General features: G+C 43.0%; 2 protein-coding genes across 2 annotated transcripts in view; one reads left to right on the top strand and one right to left on the bottom strand.

The window, feature by feature from the left end:
- COX16 (cytochrome c oxidase assembly factor COX16) overlaps nt 1–19,168 on the top strand; it is a 33,046-nt gene extending 13,878 nt beyond the window's left edge. The window contains exons 3-4 of the mRNA XM_087721584.1: nt 8,382–8,444; nt 18,700–19,168. Of these exons, the coding sequence (XP_087577710.1) occupies nt 8,382–8,444; nt 18,700–18,792 (156 nt within the window). The 3' untranslated portion in view covers nt 18,793–19,168. The remainder of the gene's footprint in view (nt 1–8,381; nt 8,445–18,699) is intronic.
- On the bottom strand, nt 12,062–15,133 carry LOC148049654 (uncharacterized). Its single transcript, XM_087721554.1, has 2 exons — nt 12,718–15,133; nt 12,062–12,177 (listed from the first exon to the last, which is right to left on the bottom strand). Exon 1 carries the CDS (start codon nt 14,836–14,838, stop codon nt 13,573–13,575), a length of 1,266 nt encoding a protein of 421 aa, XP_087577680.1. The 5' UTR covers nt 14,839–15,133; the 3' UTR covers nt 12,062–12,177; nt 12,718–13,572.
- Nucleotides 19,169–20,532: the final 1,364 nt, after the last annotated feature.

Genomic DNA, 20,532 nt, shown 5'->3' with positions numbered 1-20,532 from the left:
TGATGAGGACTAAAATACATTAAAGTTCACCAATTGGCAACTATATTTATCCTGACCAAGGTAAACAGCAAAGTCTTAATGGCCTTTCCAAACATCTGCAAGGTTGGAGTCAACCATGTGTGGGGAGGTTGAGGGGAGATCATTCCAAAAGGAAGGGGCTGCTGTTGAGAAAGAACATACCTCTTGGTGATATTGTTTCAGAAAAGGGACCCTGAAATGCTCCTTCTCTGTTGGACCACATGGGATGGGAAGATACCATGACAAAATAAAGGTACTCATGACAGACAAAGCTTTTGGCAGCAGGGAATTGCATGAATGTCAAGCCAAGTGTGTGAATGCAGGGCAAGCAGAAATAGCAATAGAAGTTGCAGCGTTGCTTCTCATGGAAGAGCAAAGGCCTGGAGGCTGTTCTTATATAGTTCCAGGTCTAGGATAGCTTGATTACTACTGCTGTCTCCTTGAAAGAGACATGGTGATGGCCTTTCTCTGCCCTTCATAGCTTCTGACATGTTCGGAGGCTAAGCACCCTTTCAGAATTTCAAGCTCTCATTATCTAAGATAGGTCTTTATCTTCCAGGACTGTCAAATGGCTGCCACTCACACACATGGAAGTGCACGCACAAGCTCTCCCGCTGGCTTGCGCAAGTGGGAAGACACACTTGCTCGGTGCTTTGCAGCCCAGTTTCAAAGGGCTGATGGCCCAATAGTGGGCCACAGCCCAGGAGTTAGGGACCCATGTTATAGGGGCTTTAGAAGTGATTTAAACTTAAATATTTATAAAGCACTTTGGTTTGAAAAGCACAAGGTAAATACTTAATTTACAGACTTCCCCTGTTGTAAAAGTTTACTAGATGTCACTACAGAAGCTATTTTAGCTGGTATTTAACAAAACTGAGCCCTGGTTTTATTATCCTTAAACCATCAAGGAGAAATCAATCAATTGCATGAAAGATCTAATGTTTTACAGATGGCACCTGGCACCATCAAGGTTAGCTAAAATTTCAACAAATACCTCCCCAAAATGCTGGAAATGCGAATCAATACACGGAACATATTATCATTTATGGTGGACCTGTGAGGAGGCAAAATAAATTTGGAAAAGGGTCAAAAATTGGCTGGAGGCAATAACAGGGGTTAAAATAGAATGGAAACCTGAAGTTTTTTTATTAGGAATTATGTCGGTGAAATACAAAAAAGAAATCCAGTATTTAATACTACATATACTTACAGCGGCAAGGATTGCCTTTGCCCAGAAATGGAAAAACAAATTAATCCCAAATACCTCCCTTAGACCAATAAGATCTCACAGGATGGACCTTCTCCAGGTGCCTTCGGTAGGACAATGCTGGCTGGCGACGCCGAGGAGTAGGGCCTTCTCTGTTGCTGCTCCGGCCATATGGAATGAGCTGCCCCCGGAGATCCGGGCCCTCCCCACTCTCATGGCCTTTCGCAAAGCCATTAAAACCTGGCTTTTCCGGCAGGCATTCTGATTGGGTGTTTGCTGTCTTTCTTTTTAACTTCGTGTCTCCCATTTTTTAAAGTCTCTGTTTATTTTTAATTTCTTTTATTCTGTAAGTCGCCCGGAGTCCTTCGGGATTGGGCGGCATAGAAATCAAATAAACTCAACTCAACTCAAATGAAGATGAAATAATAAGAAAGATTGTGGACTGTGCCAAAATGGATAAACTAACTAAAGAAATACAGAGAAAGGAAGAATCAGAATTCTACCAGATATGGGATAAATGGTATAGGTGGATGGAGGAAAGAAACAAAAATCAATGAAAGAATATAACAACACTCAAAATAATAGTTATGAGTAAAATAAGAGGGTTAAGAATGGTGAAATCTAAATGAAATACAATAGAAGGGGAAATAATATAAGGTGAGCGATATCGATTGATGATTGCTAATATAAAAAACAGGAAGTTCCTGTTCGCATTGTATTGTATAAATGTGGTGTACGTTTAATTTTTGTATGTGTGTATTTTACATGTTTGTTAATTTAAAAAAAGAAAGATCTAATGCCTTTAATGAAACTGTCAAGAATATTTCAGTTCATATATAAATCAAAAGTCTGGGTTAAATTCCATAATTTATTTATACCCTACATAAATTAGATTTCCTAGTTGCTTTCAGAGAGGCACCATTTTGAAACTAATTACTACTGTGCAGGTAGGTAATATCTATTTGGTAGGTAATAGAATTTGATTGTAATGTATCTCTGGACAGTCACAAAGAGGAATATCTTTGGGAATGTGTCATTTCAATATAGTCAGATTTTTTTAAAATTTGGAGTTCCAAAGGACCACATAGAAAGAAAAGTAAGTTATAGAATAAACTAATTTTAATCAAACTTAAAAACAAAAGTCAATTCTTAGCACATTCAAAGAAGAAATCGTGATGACCTAAAAGTTCTGTCTATAAAGACACAGTATTAGATGCGAGCCCATGTTTGCATATTCAAAGTTAAATTTTCAGACAAGAATATTCTTTTTGAAGAAGGAAAGTTTTGAAGCATTGCAATATAAAACATTTCTACTTTCGCACCCAAGCCTCAAGGGCGTTTTGTTTCAAATCTTGCACTTCAGGCTATTTAAGTGGTTTGTAAAAGTACAGGTACAGCATATTAAACAGGCTTTACAAAGGCACCTTCAGGAATTGTCTTTTAATATTTTAAACATAGGTGTCTTACTTTTCTTATTCCCTTGCCCCTTATTCTTCCATTATATTCAGGATGAGTCAGCCGGCTATTCAGTTACAGTTCCAAAAGAAGCGCTTATATACCAAGATAGGCATTCAAGTCAAGTTGAATCAAGTCTTTTTGACATAATTTTAATTGGAGAGGTGGTAAATAAATGGTCTCAATATGATTTTTTATTTCTTCTGAACCAGAGAGCATTTTTACATTTTAAGGAAGTTCATTCAGGAGAGCACATCATTTAATTAACTATTTGACAAAGAGTTCTTTAGAATTCACAAGCTTGTATGTATCTTGTAGTTCTTCAGATGGTCTCATTAAAGGTAGTGATTGCCTTGAACAGGTTTTTAGAATATTTTTCTATCAGAGATCCAGGTAGTCCTTGACTTACAACCACAATTGAGCCCAAAATTTCTGCTGCTGTGAGACATTTGTTAAATGAGTTTTGGCCCATTTACAATACAATACAATAGCAGAGTTGGAAGGGATCTTGGAGGTCTTCTAGTCCAATCCCCTGCCTAGGCAGGAAACCCTATACCATTTCAGACAAATGGCTATCCAACAACTTCTTAAAGACTTCCAGTATTGGGGCATTCACAACTTCTGGAGGCAAGCTGTTCCACTGATTTATTGTTCTAACTGTCAGGAAATTTCTTCTTAGTTCTAAGTTGCTTCTCTCCTTGATTAGTTTCCACCCATTGCTTCTTGTTCTACCCTCAGGTGCCTAGGAGAATAGTTTGACTCCCTCTTCTTTGTGGCAACCCCTGAAATATTGGAACACTGCTATCATGTCTCCCCTAGTCCTTCTTTTCATTAAACTAGACGTACCCAATTCCTGCAACCGTTCTTCATATGTTTTAGTCTCCAGTCCCCTAATCATCTTTGTTGCTCTTCTCTGCACTCTTTCTAGAGTCTCCACATCTTTTCTACATCATGGAGACCAAAACTGAATGCAGTATTCCAAGTGTGGCTTTACCAAAGCGTTATAAAGTGGTATTAACACTTCACGTGATCTTGATTCTATCCCTCTGTTTATGCAGCCTAGAACTGTGTTGGCTTTTTTGGCAGCTGCTGCACACTGCTGGCTCATATTTAAATGGTTGTCCACTAGGACTCCAAGATCTCTCTCACAGTTACTACTATTGAGAAAGATACCACCTATACTGTACCTGTGGATTTTGTTTTTCTTGCCTAAATGTATAACCTTACTCTTTTCACCAATGAATTTCATTTTATTAGATAATGCCCAATGTTCAAGTTTGTCAAGATCCTTCAGTATCTTAAGCCTGTCTTCTGGAGTGTTGGCTATTCCTGCCAGCTTTGTGTCATCTGCAAATTTGACAAGTTCCCTATTTATTCCCTCATCCAAATCACTGATGAAGATGTTGAAGAGTACTGGGCCCAAAACAGAGCCTTGGGGTACTCCACTGCATACTTCCCTCCTTGTAGCTGCAATTCCATTTAGGACTACACCTTGAGTATGGTTGGTCAGCCAGTTACGAATCCATCTGATGGTGAGGCTGTCTAACCTACATTCTTCTACTTTATCTAGTAGTAAGCTGTGGTCTACTTTATCAAATGCCTTACTTAAGTCCAAGTAAATTATATCGATGGCATTCCTCTGGTCCACTAATTTTGTCACTTTGTCAAATAATGCAATAAGATTAGTCTGGCATGATCTGTTTTTGACAAACCCATGTTGGCTTTTGGCTATTACTTTGTTTACTTCTAGGTATTCGTTAATTCATTGCTTGATTATCTTTTCCAGAATCTTTCCTGGTATTGAGGTCCAGCTGATAGGTCTGTAGTTTCCTGGATCTATTTTTTTCCCCTTTTTTGAAGATGGGAACCACATCAGCTCTTTTCCAGTCCTCTGGCAGTTCCCCGATGCTCCAGGATCTCTGAAAGATATAGTTCAGTGGTTCTGAGATCTCGTCTGCCAGTTCCTTCAGAATCCTGGGGTGTAATCCATCTGGTCCTGGTGATTGAAACTCATCTAGGGTAGACAGGTGCAGGTACGTGCAGGCAGGGGAGGCAGAGCCTCACTACTGTCGTCATGAAAAGAAAACAAAATGTAAAAGGAAAAAGGCTGAGCTAGTTGCTGCCAGAGTCAGTGGATGACTCTGCTTAGTGCTTAACTGTTTAAAAAAGCCTATAAAAAACTACAGGAGGAAGCGGGAGAATGAGGTGACTCATCTAGTCTGACTTTATGATCACTCGAACAGAGCTAAGCAAGGGTTAAAAGCCGAAAAATTCCTGACATAATGAGGCACCTCATTCTCCTGCCTCCTATAGAGGGCGTTTTTTTTAGAGGCTTTTTTAAACAGTTAAGCAGAGTTATCCACACAGTGACTCTGTCAGCAACTAGCTCAGCCTTCAGCTCTTGTCTTTTTCCTTTTACATTTTTTTTCTTTTCATGATGGCAGGCAAGAGCAGAGTTGAAATCCTCTCTGAAACAGCTGGAAAAGGTATGTGATTGCATGCAGAGCTACATTGCCTTTACACACACACACACACATACACACCTGGATAAAAGTATATAAGCCCAACTTCACTGATTACAAGTTTGAAAAGGCAACGTGGCTCCACCTGCAATCAAAGACTCGGATCAGAAGACAGCAGGGGAATGGGGGGGGGGGTATGGCAGAGGAGCTGCTTTCAAGTCATTGGAAAATATATCCAATCCAACTTCTGTGTTTGTGTTTGTTTGAGAGTGAGTGAGTGAGAGAGGGATCCAACTTCTCTGTGTGTCTGTTGGAGAGAGGGGGGAGGGAGGGAGAGAAAGAAGAAAAAGAATGATGGAAAACTTTTTCGCAAAGGAGAAAAACAAATGCTGTTGCTTTAAATCGGAACTGAGCATGCCTGGCTGTGGAATTCTGGGAGTTGAAGTCCACAAGTGCAAAAAAAAATTGAAACCCCTGTGTCAGTGCCTCACCAGCCATAAACCTCACTGCACGTCACTGGACAGGTGCTCACTTGCCATTTTCTTCCCTATTTCAACTTGGGTTCCTAATCTGATCTTTGTGGTGCTGTTTTGGATAGGTTGGACTGTTTTATCTCTTTGTGTGAAGACAGATGCAAAAAATGAGTTAAATAGTTCTGTTTTCTCCCTGTTGCTTGCCACACAGTGGTTAAGTGAATCACTGCAACTGTTAAAGTGAATCTGGCTTCCCCATTGACTTTGCTTCTCAGAAGGTCACAAAAGGTGATCACACGACCCCAGGGGATTGCAACTGTCATAAATACAAGTCAGTTGCCAAGCATCTGAATTTTAATCACATAACCATGGGGATGCTGCAATGGTCATAACTATGAAAAATGGTCATAAGTCAGTTTTTTCAGGGCCGTAACTTTGAATGGTTGTAAGTCTAGGACTACTTTCTTTAACCACTTCTTGGTGTCAGCCACACCTTCATTTCTCTTTCTTCTTTTCATAGTTTAGTCTTGTTTAGCCTTTTGCTTATTAGAGTGCAACTTTATGAATTTCATACTTTTTCTTCTGTTGCACATACATGGAACAGTGTGTTTGTATATACATACATACATACATACATACATACACACACACACACACACACACACACACTTATCTTTTTACATACCTATCTCGTTTTTTTACCATTTGCATCTTGTTCTTCAATAACTTTTCATTGCAGTATTTTTTGCCTTGTACAAGACTGATTTTTAAATAGATTTGGACCATGTTAATTGTCTGCTTTCTTCCTCTTATATTACCTAAGGCTTATGTCCCTGCATTTTGGAATCTTGGCTATAACCAGAAAGAGGAAATAAATCTTAAGTATCAGAGCCATTGTGATTTAACCATTCATAAGGCTTTCTCATTTGTTTGTGATTTAACCATTCAGACAAGGTTTTCTTGTCTGTCTGACTTTCTGTCTGTCTGTCTGTCTATTAGATTCATTTGCTGCCCATCTTGCCTAATGGCAACTCTGGACTGCTTATAAAATTAAAATTGATAAAATCATAAAAATATTTATACAAACAATAAAAATAGAATTACACTCAAAATAACACTATAACAATTCTATGAGATAAATTAGCCTGAGAGAGGTTGACTTGTCCTAGGTCACTCCATGATGCTAACAACACGTGGAATTTAATCTCTTTTTTTACCATTACACCATATTGGCTCCAAGGAATCCATTTAACCTATTGCTCTTCTGCAATAGTAGCTAATTGACTGCTTCATGGAAGTTTATCAACAAGGCTAAAAAGTCCCAAGCATCCAGCTTCTGCACTTGAAAACTATTGTGGCTGATTAGATTGAGTGTTTATGTCCTATAAAGTAAGCTAATTTGTTTTAAAGCCAAGCTTGCTTTTCTGTGGGTTTTCCAGTTTTATGCTTTATGCTTCTCATTGGTCTTCCAGTTTTAAACTTGCCTCAAATCAAGAATTAGCTCCTCAGCTTTCTCCAGCTATATACCATTAGGAGAGCTCATTTCAGAATTTACCATAGCTCCACATCTTTGTTCACACAGTGTTGGTAATAGTCACCACATTTATATTTTATATAGATATTTAGTGAGGGGGGGGATTCTTGTCCCTTCCCTTCCCTTCTCTTTTTCTAACAGCCTGTCATAATAGCACAGCTAAAATCCATCCGAAGATAGCACTGGCTAACTCAACATGAAATGTGTGCTTGAGGGTGTATTATGATAACAGGTGACATGAGCATGTCTTTCTGTTCTAGTTATTGTTTGAACAAGTGACCTTTCTGATAATGTAGCTGAAATAATACATTGGGGCAGACTTAAATATTTTATGGGGCCCATCTTGGCTACACCAGAATGAATAAAATGTAAGAAATAGATTAATTAGTTTAAAAAAATAAATTGCACTATAGGCTACTCTCAGAATTGCAAACTGAAAAGAGAGGGAGAACACGTTTTCTATATTCAAACATTATACGTATGTGTATGACAAAAGCACTCCCATGTACGTTCTTTGTACTGATCATCACTTTGCATTCAATCTCAAATACTTCGCTATTGATTCTATGCCTTACTAGTCTGTTTCCCCATAGTTCTAGAACATCTTATCACTTTAAAAGCATTACAGCAGGCATTCAATCAATTCAGTATTTTTCTGAGAGCCCAATGTCTTAATATATGCCACCGTTAACTTCTGGCAGTTGAATTTCTCTTCAACTTACTAGCATTCCAGCATGGGGGAAAAAAATCTTGGATAATGAGTTTTGTAAATATAATCAGTCTTGAGACATTGAATTTTAATGAGGCTTCTGCAATCTGGAGCTATTTATTTTGTGATTGCTTTGGTCTAAACCAAGGTTCAGGGAACATTCTTACCTATGAAAATAAATAAACCTGAACTTCCTTTGAGATTTATTTCAGCTTTCCATTTTATGAATAGAAATTGATATGAAAGATTATCAATAAAATGCTTATAATGATATAGCTTATCTTTCTTCTTCTTACTTGAAATAATTAAGGTTTTCATGCTAAGTATAAATTATTGGCCAAACCTACTATGATAGAGCCTATTGGAATTTTGATTATCTGAGAATGAACTGCGTAAGAATTCCTTTTCCTTTTCTCTATAAAGAGAATTGCCTATATTTGAAGGTGCAGGGAAATTACAGTCCTTCATAGGTAACGTTTTCTTTCTAATTAGAAGTGTTTAATTGTTATATTTTATTAATCAGATGGATCCAGAATTGGAAAAGAAGCTCAAAAAGCGTAAGGTGACACTGGAAGAAGAATATGAGGTATGATATTGGTATATTTGCTTTATTATGTGGCTATTTGGTTATAATATGAATTCTAGCCGTGTCTAAAATTAAATGAACGTTAACTTTGATTCATAGAGACCCAGAAAAAACATATTGCTTTGAAAATTCAAAGCTTTGTAGGATGCAACCCCCATTTTTCATGTTCATACTGTACTGCAAATACAGTTTTACTATTAAGAAAAACTGCAGATCCAATTAGAATGTGTATGTATTGTTGTGTTGCATTTGCCAGCTTTAAGATAGGATCCATGTGGCTAATTGCAAATAAGTATTATTCTTTAGTGATACAGACTGTTAATCTGTCAGCTCCTTGGACTTGCTGTACAATTCTAGCCTCATTTGGTGCTCAGCTTTAAAATGTATACCAGATTTTAGAACCCCAAATCAAATGGATTCACATATTATTTAAATGGGCATTAATGCTATTCCAAATTAAATTTTATATAATCCAACCAATAGGAGCAGCAAAATGCTCCGGGTAAAGAGCTGTGGTGGTGCAGTGGTTAAAATGCAGCATTGCAGGCTAATTCTGCCGACTGCCAGCAGTTAAATTCTCACTGGCTCAAGGTTGACTTAGCATTCCATCTTTTCGAGGTCGGTAAAATGAGGACCCAGATTGTTGGGGGCAATATGCTGACTCTGTAAACCATTTAGAGAGGGCTGTAAAGCGATATATAAATCTAAGTGCTATTGCTAATTATAAAACTAAAACTCAAAAATAGTACTTTTTTTACATTCTTCAGATGAATTAATTCAGTACTACTCATTACACAATCAGCAAAAGAATCCTGCTTCTTAATTCATTTTAATGAAAATAATGTAAAACAAATATCCTCATTGATAAGACGGGAAGCAAGGGAAACAATAGTAAAACAGGATTACAATGGATTAAATGGTATACGCACTTTCATTTGACCTATGAAGTATATCTCTCCTAGCTTTTAGACAGAAGGTGATGGTGACAGACAAAGATGGAATATTCACTATCATAAATTTTTAATCTGATCCTCTATAGAAACTAAAAGAACATCTCAGACACCTCTTTCTGCCCAGTAAAATTTCATAGCTTTTCAGTATGAAAAAGCTGATTCTAGCTGATACACTTATTTCATTGTCTAGGCTGCTAGGTGGAGGAGGGGAAATGGGAATTGAAGGTCACTTCCCTTAAAGATCATGAATTGGAATGGACAGAAACAAGCTCTGGCTTTACATAAATGTATCTGTTTTACAGTAATCAGTCCAACTTCAAATGTTGTGCTGGGCAGAATATCACATCAATAGAAAGAAAACCAAAACTTATCAGTGTCTAAACCCAAAAATAATCATAATATCAAAAATAAACCCAAGATAGTCAGTCAAATGACCAAAGAGGGAAGAATAGAGTGAGAATCTGTTCCCATCTCAACTCTCCTAATTTTAGATATGCTAATGATTCTCTACTTTAGACCTCAGACAATGTTGACTAGATCTGTAGTTTGGTGAAGTGTTATGGAATTGAATTTTATTGACATACTTTATTTTAATGCTGTAATCCATTTTGTATCTGTGAAAAACATAATAAAAATGTTTTAAATCTATCTAACACTATGTGGGAAACGCATATAAATTAAATGCTTTTTCTGTCTCTCTCTCTGTATATGTGTGCATAAGCACACAGACACAGAAACCTCTAATTTTTCCAATAGTTATGGAGATAGGAAAGCAGTATGGAAGTAATATTTGTATTGAAACACGCAGGCCTGGCAAGGTGCCCTGTCTAAATCAGATTGCACTTCAGATACTTGAAGGATAATAATGATGCAACAATAACATAATGTTCTAATTTGGAACATAAAGACCATTGGCTTACCTGAACGGTCGTTCTCGGGGCACTGCGAAGAGAGCCCAAATGCTGGGTTAACACAGCCTATCTGCCCTTGGACTGAGTGATGTTTTTCTTGACCACGCCTCCCTTTGCCTGCACATGCTCAATTCGAAAACGAAGGAACCGTCCTGTAATCAATTACAGTCAATACAGCCACATCGTTCAAATACAAACACCCGGGTGGGTTTGGGCTCTCTTCGCAGTGCCCCGAGAACGACCGTTCAGGTAAGCCAACGGTCTTTCTCCAGTGCACTGCTCAGAGAGCCCAAATGCTGGGACATGCCCAAGCTATTGAGTCCCAGGGTGGGGAAGCGCCGAAGCCTCTGGCATTTCAGCCACTCTTTGTAATACTCTTCTGCCAAAGGAGGCTTCGGCTGAGGCAAAGGTGTCAATCTTATAGTTTCTAATAAAGGCCGTGGGGGAAGCCCAGGTGGCCGCTCTACAAATGTCTAGGATAGAGGCCTGGGTTGCCCAGGCTGCAGACGTTGCAGCGCTCCTGGTGGAGTGAGCGGTGATTCTTCTCGGAGCCGTCTTGCCCTGGTGCTCATATGCCAGTTTGATGCAAGCACGTAGCCAACGTCCCACAGTGTGAGAGGAGACCTTGCGGCCCAGGGACGCAGGGAGGAAGGAGACAAAGAAAGCCTCTGACCGGCGGTAGTCCTTTGTTCTCTTTACATACGTGCGCACGGCCCGTCTCACGTCCAGCTTGTGCCACTCACGCTCCTTAGGGTGAGAAGGATGGGGACAGAAGTTGGGCAAAATAAGTTCTTGAGTCCTGTGAAACAGGGAGTTAATTTTCGGAGCAAATGACGGATCAAGTCTCAATATTACTCTGTCCGGGTGAACTACGCACAAATCCTCCCTGACAGAGAGCGCAGCAAGCTCGGCTACCCTGCGAGCGGATGTAATGGCCACCAGGAAAGCGGTTTTGATGGTGAGGTAGCGCAGACTGGTCTTTTTCAAAGGCTCAAATGGGGCTTTGGTCAGGGCCTTAAGCACAAATGGAAGATCCCATGACGGATACCGGTGAACAGTTGGAGGGCTGATGTTCGCTGCTCCCTTGAGAAAGCTCTTGATCTGGGGAAGCTGACTCAGCGAGCGAGAGGAGCCCTTTGCCAGGATGGTAGACAACGCTGCAACCTGGCGTCTGAGGGTGCTGACTGCAAGGCCCTTATCCAGACCCTCTTGCAAAAAGTCTAAGGTCTGGGGGATCGAGGCTGAGGAGGCCTCTATGTTCCTAGTCTTGCACCATTGTGAGAAGGCGGCCCAGGTGGCATCGTAGATTCTAGTCGTAGAGGGCTTCCTGGACGCTTGGATTGTTCGAATGACCTGGTCAGAGAATTTTTGCTTCCTCAGGAGCTCCCCTTCAAGTGCCAAACGGCTAGCTGCAGCCACTGGGGCTCCGGATGGGTGATGGCCCCCTGGCTGAGGGCAATCTTGTCCCGGGGGATTCTCCAAGGTCTTTGAACTGAGAGGCTGACCAGGTCTGCGTACCAGGGCCTTCTGGGCCAGGAGGGAGCCACCAGAATGAGGTCTGCCTTTTCGGTCAGGAGCTTGTTCACCACTTGAGGGATGAGCGGAAGTGGAGGGAAGGCATACAGAAGTCCCTGAGGCCACGCTGACCTCAGAGCATTTGTTCCCTCTGCCTGGGGCGAGTGGTAGCGACTGAAGAAGCGTGGGAGCTGTGTGTTGTTGTGTGTGGCAAACAGGTCTACCTGTGGATTGCCGAACCTCCTCACGATCTGCTGGAACAGGTCCGGGTGCAGGCGCCACTCCGAGTGGTCGATGCGTTGGCGGCTCAGCCAGTCTGCTTCCCGGTTGCTTACGCCGGAGATGTGATCTGCACTGAGAGAAGCCAGATGACGTTCCGCCCACCTGCCCAGCGCTTCTGCCTCGAGCATGAGGGCCTTTGATCGAGTGCCCCCTTGCCGGTTTATGTGCGCTTTTGTCGCCACATTGTCTGTCATCAACAGTACATGAGCCCCTCTTACTAGAGATGCGAACTTTCTCAGCGCTAGGCGAGCTGCCCTCAGTTCCAGCCAATTGATGCTGTGGGCGGCCTCCCTCTGAGTCCATCGGCCTTGGGCTAGGTGGCCCTGACAGTGGTCGCCCCACCCCAGGAGGCTGGCATCCGTGGTGACAACTAGTCTCTCCGGCTCCTTGAACAGGCAGCCCTTCCTGACTGCCTTGGACCTCCACCATGCCAGAGACCGGATCACCTTTCGTGGGAGCCGAACCCGCCTGAGTGAGTTGCTGTTCCTGGCCCTCTGCATTGGCAGCAGAAACCACTGCAGCTCCCTGGCGTGAAGGCGAGCCCAGGGAACCACCCCCAGGCACGAGATCATTATCCCCAGGAGCTGGGACAGCTGAATGATGGGTACCGACCTGGCAAGGCTGCAGTGCTTCACTCTGCGTCTCAGGTTCGACAGCCGGTCTGGCGAAAGAAATACCTGGCAGGAGGTGGAGTTGATGACCGCACCCAGGTGCTGTATACAGGTGGATGGTCGGAACTGGCTCTTCTCCATGTTGACAGAGAAGCCATGGTACTGCAGGGTCTGCACAGTTAGAGAAACATCGCGGTGTGCCTGCTTGGTGGTGAGAGAGTGAATGATTATGTCGTCTAAATAACATTCCAGACGAACCGGATGGTTGCGGAGATGAGCCGCTAGCACTGCCAGAATTTTGGTGAATGTTCTGGGCGCAGATGATAGCCCGAAGGGAAGAGCCCTGTACTGGAAATGCTTCCCTTCCGCGTAGAACCTCAGGAACCGCCTGTGGGCCACATGGATGGGGACATGCAGGTAGGCCTCTTTGAGATCTATTGATGTCAATAGGTCCCCCTCCCTCACACAGCCCAGGATGGAGTGGAGTGACTGCATCTTGAACCTCTTGTAAGCCAGATGCTGATTTAGGCTCTTGAGGTCCAAGATGGCCCTCCACCCCCCTGAACTTTTGGGCACTAGGAAGAGGATCGAATAGAAGCCCCTCCCCTGCTGATCCCTGGGGACTGGCTCTATCGCCTCTATCTCTAGGAGATGGCAGATTTCTGCCCTCATGCGTTCCCTCTTTTCTGGGTTCCTGGGGGTAGGACAGCGGATAAACTTTCTTTGGGGAAAGGATAGGAAGTCCAGGAGAAGGCCCTTGCGAATGGTGTTGAGGACCCACTTGTCCGATGTTATCTCCTCCCACCTGTCGGCATACAGCCGTAGCCGACCCCCGATGGGGGGATCCCTGTGACCGTCACTTTCCCTTACGAAAGGGCCGGGATCCACCACTGTTGTTTCCTCCTCCTCGGAATGGTCTCCGAAAGGAAGACTGGGATTGGTTGGCACGAGCCCCGAAGGATCTGTCTTGGTGCCTATCCCCCCCTGCCTGAAAGGGCCTCTGATAGGAGGAAGGGTGAGAAGATTGCCCTGTTTCCTGGCTCCTGTAGGGTCTCTTACGAAAGGACCCCGCCCCTTTCCGGTCACCCCTTTTAAAGGTTGCCGGAAGGATCTTGCGTTTGTCCTTGGTTTCGGTGACAAACTTGTCCAGGGCCTCTCCAAACAGAAAGCCCCCTTTAAATGGGGCCGATGCCAGCTTCCATTTAGCCTTCATTTCGGCCTGCCAGTGCCTGAGCCATAGGAGGCGGCGGGAGGTGATATTGGAAGCTAGAGCTCTGGAAGAGAATTTTGCTGCTGTCAAGGTGGCATCCGCCGAATACTCGACAGCGGTAATAATCTTGGTTAGCTCATGGCGCCACCTAGATTTCCTGGGCGGGGGTCTGGACCTGAGTTGGCGCAGCCAGAATAGGGTGGCCCTAATAAAAAAGGAGGCAGAGGTGGATGCCTTGATGGCCCAGGCAGACGCCATGTGTGTTTTCTGACATGCCTTTTCTGACCTCTTATCTTCTGCCTTAAGTCCCTCTAGGAGCTCAGCTGGCAGGTTGGAATTGGAAGTCAGAGACACGACTGGGGCATCTACTTCTGGGAATTTGAGGATTTCCTCCATTTTATCTTCTACTGCATATAGAGTTCTATCCCCCCCACTGGGGTTGGACAGGGTGCCTGGCTGTAGCCACTGGCGCTGTACCGCGTCCATAAATAGGTCTGGCACAGGAATAACCTCGGGGGTTTCTACTGTCTCTTTGAACAACCCATGCTTAAGATCCTTGGAAGTGGAAGCCTGAGAGGCCTCAGGTCTGGAAGTGGGGCCTAACTCTGTGGCCGTCATGGCTTTGTGCAAGATAGACTTGAATAATGACGGTTGAAACAGGCCAGAGAATTTTGGCTTGTCAGGGGTGGGGTTTTCGTCTTCAGAAAGGGCGAAAATCTCCCCTTCTTCCTGCTCAGAACTTGATAACCCAGAGTGAGAGGGGCTTGAAGATGGGGAGGAGGATACAGGCTCCTTAGAGGTGGAGGCCCTAGGTTTGCGTTTCTCCTTTGGGGCCTTGCCCTTGCTAGAGCCCTTGCGCTTAATGCCTTCAGCTATCCCTTGGGAGATGGCTAAGGCAATTACCTCCCTCATTTCATCCGAGAGAGCAGAACTTTTCCCCCTTTTTTTCTTTTGCTTACTGGGCCTGCGCTGGCTAGGCCTGCCTGAGCTGGATCCACCCTTCCCAAGGGGGGAATTCTGGACAGAATCTCGTTCCTCTCCGATGGAGGAGCTAGGGGAGTCGGGGTACCCCCAAGATGCTTCAGGAGATGGATCCCTGGATGCATAGTTATCCCCAGACAAGAATTCACTGTCCCCGGGGGATTGGGCCTCACGATCAGGGGAAGCTGACTCCCTGCTGCGACGGTCTGGGCTAGGTTCTGGCTGAAGGGGCCCTGAAACCTCCCTGGGATCCACTGTGGCTCTTGGAGAAGACCTTTCAAGTGAGCCTTTGTGCCCTTTGCCTTTATTTACAGAGGGATCCAGCTTGCAGCGCTTGCTGGAGGGCCCCACCTGATCCCCTAAGGCCTCCCTGCATTCCTCAGCCATTTCAGGTCCCCACGAGGCCTGGGAGATAGCTGGAGCTGGGATGGGCACGCGCTGGCCTTTGCAGTCCAAAAGCGCTGGCAGAATCTCCAGGAGGGAAGGGCCGCCTTGGGGTCGGATTTCCTTCCTCCCACCGCCCTCGGTTCCCCGAGACTTAGCTTATTTTCCGGAGGGAGAGGCTAGCTGGCTTCCCAGACTAGCCCCCAGCCTCCCCGCGGCGTTCTGCAGTCGTTGAGGGCTCGCTGAAGCTCCGTTGGCTGGCTGGGCTCTTCTTGCTGCCTTGTTCCTAGCACGCTCTGAGCTCTGCCGCTCTGCCCGGTGAGTCGGAGCGATCCAAAATGGCGGGGGGTGCGCACGCAGCCGCTTCCCGCTCTTTCCAGCCCTGAAGGTGTGCGAAGACTCCAGCCGTCGCTGCTGTTGCCGGGCAAAATGGAGCAGGCGAGGGAATCCTAGCAATCCGGCTCACCTGCTTTAGAGCCTTCTCAGAGCCTTGCTGGATTTTTCCTCCCCCTGGGACGCCCCTGTTCCAACAGGGAACTTGGTTTATCCCACTAACTGCTCCCTTGCTAGCCAGCCCCCGCTGTGCAAGCCTTTGCAACCCCCTGCAGTGCTTGCAATTAGCAACAGCAGGGAAAAACCCGGCAGCCCTTCTCTTAAAGCGACGGAAGCCTCACTGGAGGCAAATAGACAGACCTGATGTAGAAGCGTGATTTCCTCTATCTGAGAATTTAAACGTGGTCCAAATTGGGAAACTTTTTCCAGCCTTTCTGCTCTTAGACTGGAGCTCTCCCAAAACAGCCCTAACTCGGGCGGACTGAGTTTTCGAATTGAGCATGTGCAGGCAAAGGGAGGCGTGGTCAAGAAAAACATCACTCAGTCCAAGGGCAGATAGGCTGTGTTAACCCAGCATTTGGGCTCTCTGAGCAGTGCACTGGAGAATGATATAATCTGAAAGCTGGGAGTGTTGGTTCTAATTTGTTAATTTTCAGTATCCAGACACAAGGGAATTTCTAGCTGATAATGTACAACCAAACATTCCCATTTCACTCTCCCTGAGTTTAAAAATATTGTTTTATTGCCTATTTCAAAGCACCACAGACTGTTTCAACTTTCTTTCATAATCCTGAATGAATCAGTTGCATCATTTTGTTAACTAAAGTTATACGTGCTGCCCACCCCTGATTCTAATAAAATGAGGTGCTACTCTGAGTTGAACTGCACTATTATATTGTCATTTGTATTTTAGAAAATCTTGCACTTTTCAGTGGTGATGAATTTAGATAATAAATCACTCAACAGTCTCTTATTTTCCATTTATTAGGGATTACCTAGATTTGAGCTGGGAATTTCATCTTGTTGATCTGAGAGGTGAAGAAATAATTTGTTTTAGACTGATGGATCATGTTCAGAAGAGATTGTTTTCACACATTCCCTTCCTTTTCCACTCCACAAAACGCACTATTTTAGATAAAAGGTGTTTAGAACTACTTTAGAATGGAAAATGCTTCTTAGAACAAGGGGAGGGGTATTGCTTTTTGCTTTCTATGTAATCTTCACCTTCCCTACAAATTGTAATAAGGTAATAACAGTTTCTGAGCATAGCGAAGAGGGCTGAAAAGAGCCAGATGGAAATTAATGATTCCGACCATATCCATTTAACCCAGGAGTCCCAATTTTTTTACTTTAGCTACAGAGAAAAAAATGATTATGCTGAAGTATGCTTTTATTTGAGTTCATTATTAGAATATTGCCTTGCTATTTATCTCTGCAATCTTTTATAGTCATAGTTGAGTTTGCATACTGCAATACTCACACATCCCCATAAACTAGCTGATTGTTACTTTAGATTATAGTTGGTTTCATACTCAGCCAGATGTTTAGACTGCATTTGGCATTTTTGTCTATCTATCAAGTCCTTCCCAAGGATCTGGGATAGGGAGATGTTGCTGTTTAATAATATTAAAATAATTGTCACACTGATGTAAGCTGTTTCAAGTAAAGCTGACTTTCGCTAATGACTAATGGTGAATTTATCAATGCCGACGGGATTCAAGTGATGATCCAGATGTTTTGGTATTGCATCCAAGACACCTATTATTATTGTTACTATCTGTCAGGCCTGCAGCCATCTTTTCTTTTGGATCTTTGGCCTGACACACTTTCTATTATTCTACTATGCATTTTCTATTGTGGAAAATGGGAGGGGGGATTGTAGGAGTGACATGCGATTTAGTCATAACAAAATTCTTTCTAGAAAGCCAAGGTCATCCTTTGTCTTTGCACCTCTGCACCTGCCCGGAACAGGTTGGGTGGAACTGCCACCATGGCAGTGGAAGATTGGACCATGTGATGGACTTGTGGATGTGGGGGCAAGATCTTGAACTTTCAACTAGATGTGGAAAACCAGGAAGCTTTCAAATTCGGGTTTTCCCAGATGTGCCAACATGGCTCTCTTAATAAATTGGAACTTTGAGCAATACTTTGCTTTGGGCTCTGATTTACTTTTGGATGCTATTTGGAACCCTGACACTATCTTTGCTTTGTGTTGTCACTGTCATTCTTCCCCTATTTGCATGTATTACCCTGTTTCCTCGAAAATAGGATCTCCCTGGATAATAAGCCCAATCGGGTATTTGAGTGCATGTGCTAAAATAAACCCTCCCCCAAAAATAAGCCCTCCCTCAAAATATTGCAGCACAGCAGCAGCCATGATGTGACCACGCTCACCACCTCCTGCGCCTCAAAAATAATAAGACCTCCCTGAAAATAAGGCCAAGCTCTTATTTCGGGAGTCAAAAGAAAGTAATACCCTGTCTTATTTTCAGGGAAACACGGTATTATCATATACACATCAGCTGTCAGTTCTTTTCATGACATTGATGTTCATCTGCATCAAGTTCTTCCCAAGAACCTAGGTTGTCATAATGTATTGGCATAATATATGTGCAGATGCATGCAGTATGGACTTTTATAATTGACAGAGGGAATTTTTTACCAATGTGCTGATTTTCTAAGTGCTGTCCAAGATTTTTTGGTATGGCACTCAGTGTGCTGATAACCTCTGGGACTACCACAGCCCGTTTATACCATAATCTTTCAATTCAGAAATTACTATTATTCAACATTATGTTAAACATATTATATTCAACTTATTATTTAACAAAATAATTGTTATGCATTGTTATTGTTATGATTGTCTCACAATCAGCCAGTAAGAGCCCTTGCAGTTCATGGTTCAGTATGTTGTGTGATGCCAGCAAACGGAGTTAAGTCAATTAATTAATGATGCTTTTAGTGTGTTCTGTGAACACTTCCCATTTAATAGCATACATATTGCAGAAATAAGCAAATAAACAATATTTCTATGTTCTATGTTATGACTTCCCTTCTTCTTTTCTTTTTCAATAGAAAATTAAAGAAACCTCATTTGATGACTGGAAGAACGTTAGAGGGCCCCGTCCATGGGAAGAGACTGGGTCTGATCGAGAGAAGAGGCAATAGCAGTAAATTTTGCCTAAAAGCCAACAACCTCACTGATTAACTAGTGGCGCCCTTGAACTGTTTTCTTCCTCCTGTAAGATGAATAAGATGGATGAATGAATAGAATCAACTATTAAGTATATGGCTGTATTTGGCATGGCTAAGTAGAAGCCTTATAAATAAATATTTTGAACTTTGCCGTGGCAATAGATATTGCTACACCAGTGAAATAAATATAGCTAAGAACATGAGTTTTTATGCATACTTTTGTATGCAACTTTACTTAATATACAGTATGTAATCAAAATATGGTTTCTTGGGGAACTGACATTGATGTAACTTTTCCTAACATACTTTGTTTATGAGAGTCTCTAAAGATAAATTGAATGATGCTCAATTCTTCTCATTCTGCTTGTTCATCTGTCCCAGGAGAATCAAGGCCCAGGGGCCTGATCCGGCCACAGGGCCATTCTGGAAACAGCAAAGGACCAGCCCGCGGTGCCTCTGCCAGCGAAAATGGAGCTCGGGAACGCCACACGGCTCTATTTTTGCTGGTAGATTGCTGTAGGAGGCAATTGCAGCCAAAAATGGGGCTGAAGGCGGGCATGCCCAGCCCATTCGACCTCTGTTTTTGCTGACAGAGGGCTGCAGGAGCCATTGTAGCTGAAAACAGATTGAAAGCCTGTTTTTGCGGGCAGAGCACTCGGGTCACTACAGGTGCCCCCGACATGAGTGATGTCAAACTGGCTATGTCCACCCTGGCCACGCACACCCCAGCCCACGAAGTCAAACACAACCCTGATGCAGCCCTCAGTGAAATCGAGTTTGATACCCCTGATCTATCCTAAAGATAAGAAGCATTTCAAGGCAAATCCAATTCTAACAGTTGTCCAAGGCATGTCCTAAGAATTCACCCCAACTTGAAGCACATAATCAAAGTAATTACTAACCATAATGACTTCCAGTTTTGAGAGCCAGTTTTGTGTAATGGTTAAAGCAGCTAGTTTAGAAACCAAGAGACCATGAGTTTTAGTCCCCCCCCCCTTTGGGATACAGTGAGCTGTGTGACTTTGGACAAGTCACTTTCTTTTAGCCTTAGAAAGGAGGCAATGGCACACCATTTCTGAAAAATCTTGCTATGTATAAGCTTCAGGGATTTGTCTAGGCAATCTCTGAGAATCGGACATGATTGAACAAAAGAAAAAAGTTTTACATGTTCTCAAGTCATTTTAAGGGCTCATAATGTATGAAGCTGCATTGGATCCCCCCCCTCCTTCCAGCAGAGCATTAATGTATGCTAAAGTATGAGAAAGGATCAAAGATGAAGAAACTGTAGCTGCCTTCATCTTGAATGTCTTTTGTTGATCTTATGCATCTCTTATAGGCAAATTATATTGTTTTAACTTTTTTTTTCAAATAATGACACCCCCCTCTCTTTTGAGGAGTATTTGCTCTATTTATATTCCATATTAAGATTAGTAACCCATAATCAAGCCAAAGATTTAGAAAAACTGTTACTTGTAGCACCTAATTCAGTATCATCCCTTTCAGTTTCCTATTTACCTGTTGGAGTTTTTGTGCAGGCAGACAGACTGACTGACTGACTGACTGACTGACTGACTGACTGACTGACTGACAGGCAGACTACCATCAATATATTAATTATATCAAATCCCAAACTGTCATATGATTTTCTCTAGTGGCGTCACATTCACATAGGAGCCTTAAACGTTACCTCCGACACAAACAGCAGGGGACATA

This window comes from Thamnophis sirtalis, unplaced genomic scaffold (genome assembly GCF_051295495.1).
Source record: "Thamnophis sirtalis isolate CommonGarterSnake01/CBP01778 unplaced genomic scaffold, rThaSir2_p1.2 scaffold_1, whole genome shotgun sequence".
NCBI classification, from domain to species: Eukaryota; Metazoa; Chordata; class Lepidosauria; order Squamata; family Natricidae; genus Thamnophis; species Thamnophis sirtalis.
Note: the sequence above shows the minus strand (reverse complement) of the source record. Positions and strands in the feature narration are given on the sequence as shown.

Coding starts and splice junctions, on each gene's coding strand:
- LOC148049654 (XM_087721554.1), bottom strand. CDS start 14,838: ATGAGGGAGGTAATTGCCTTAGCCATCTCCCAAGGGATAGCTGAAGGC.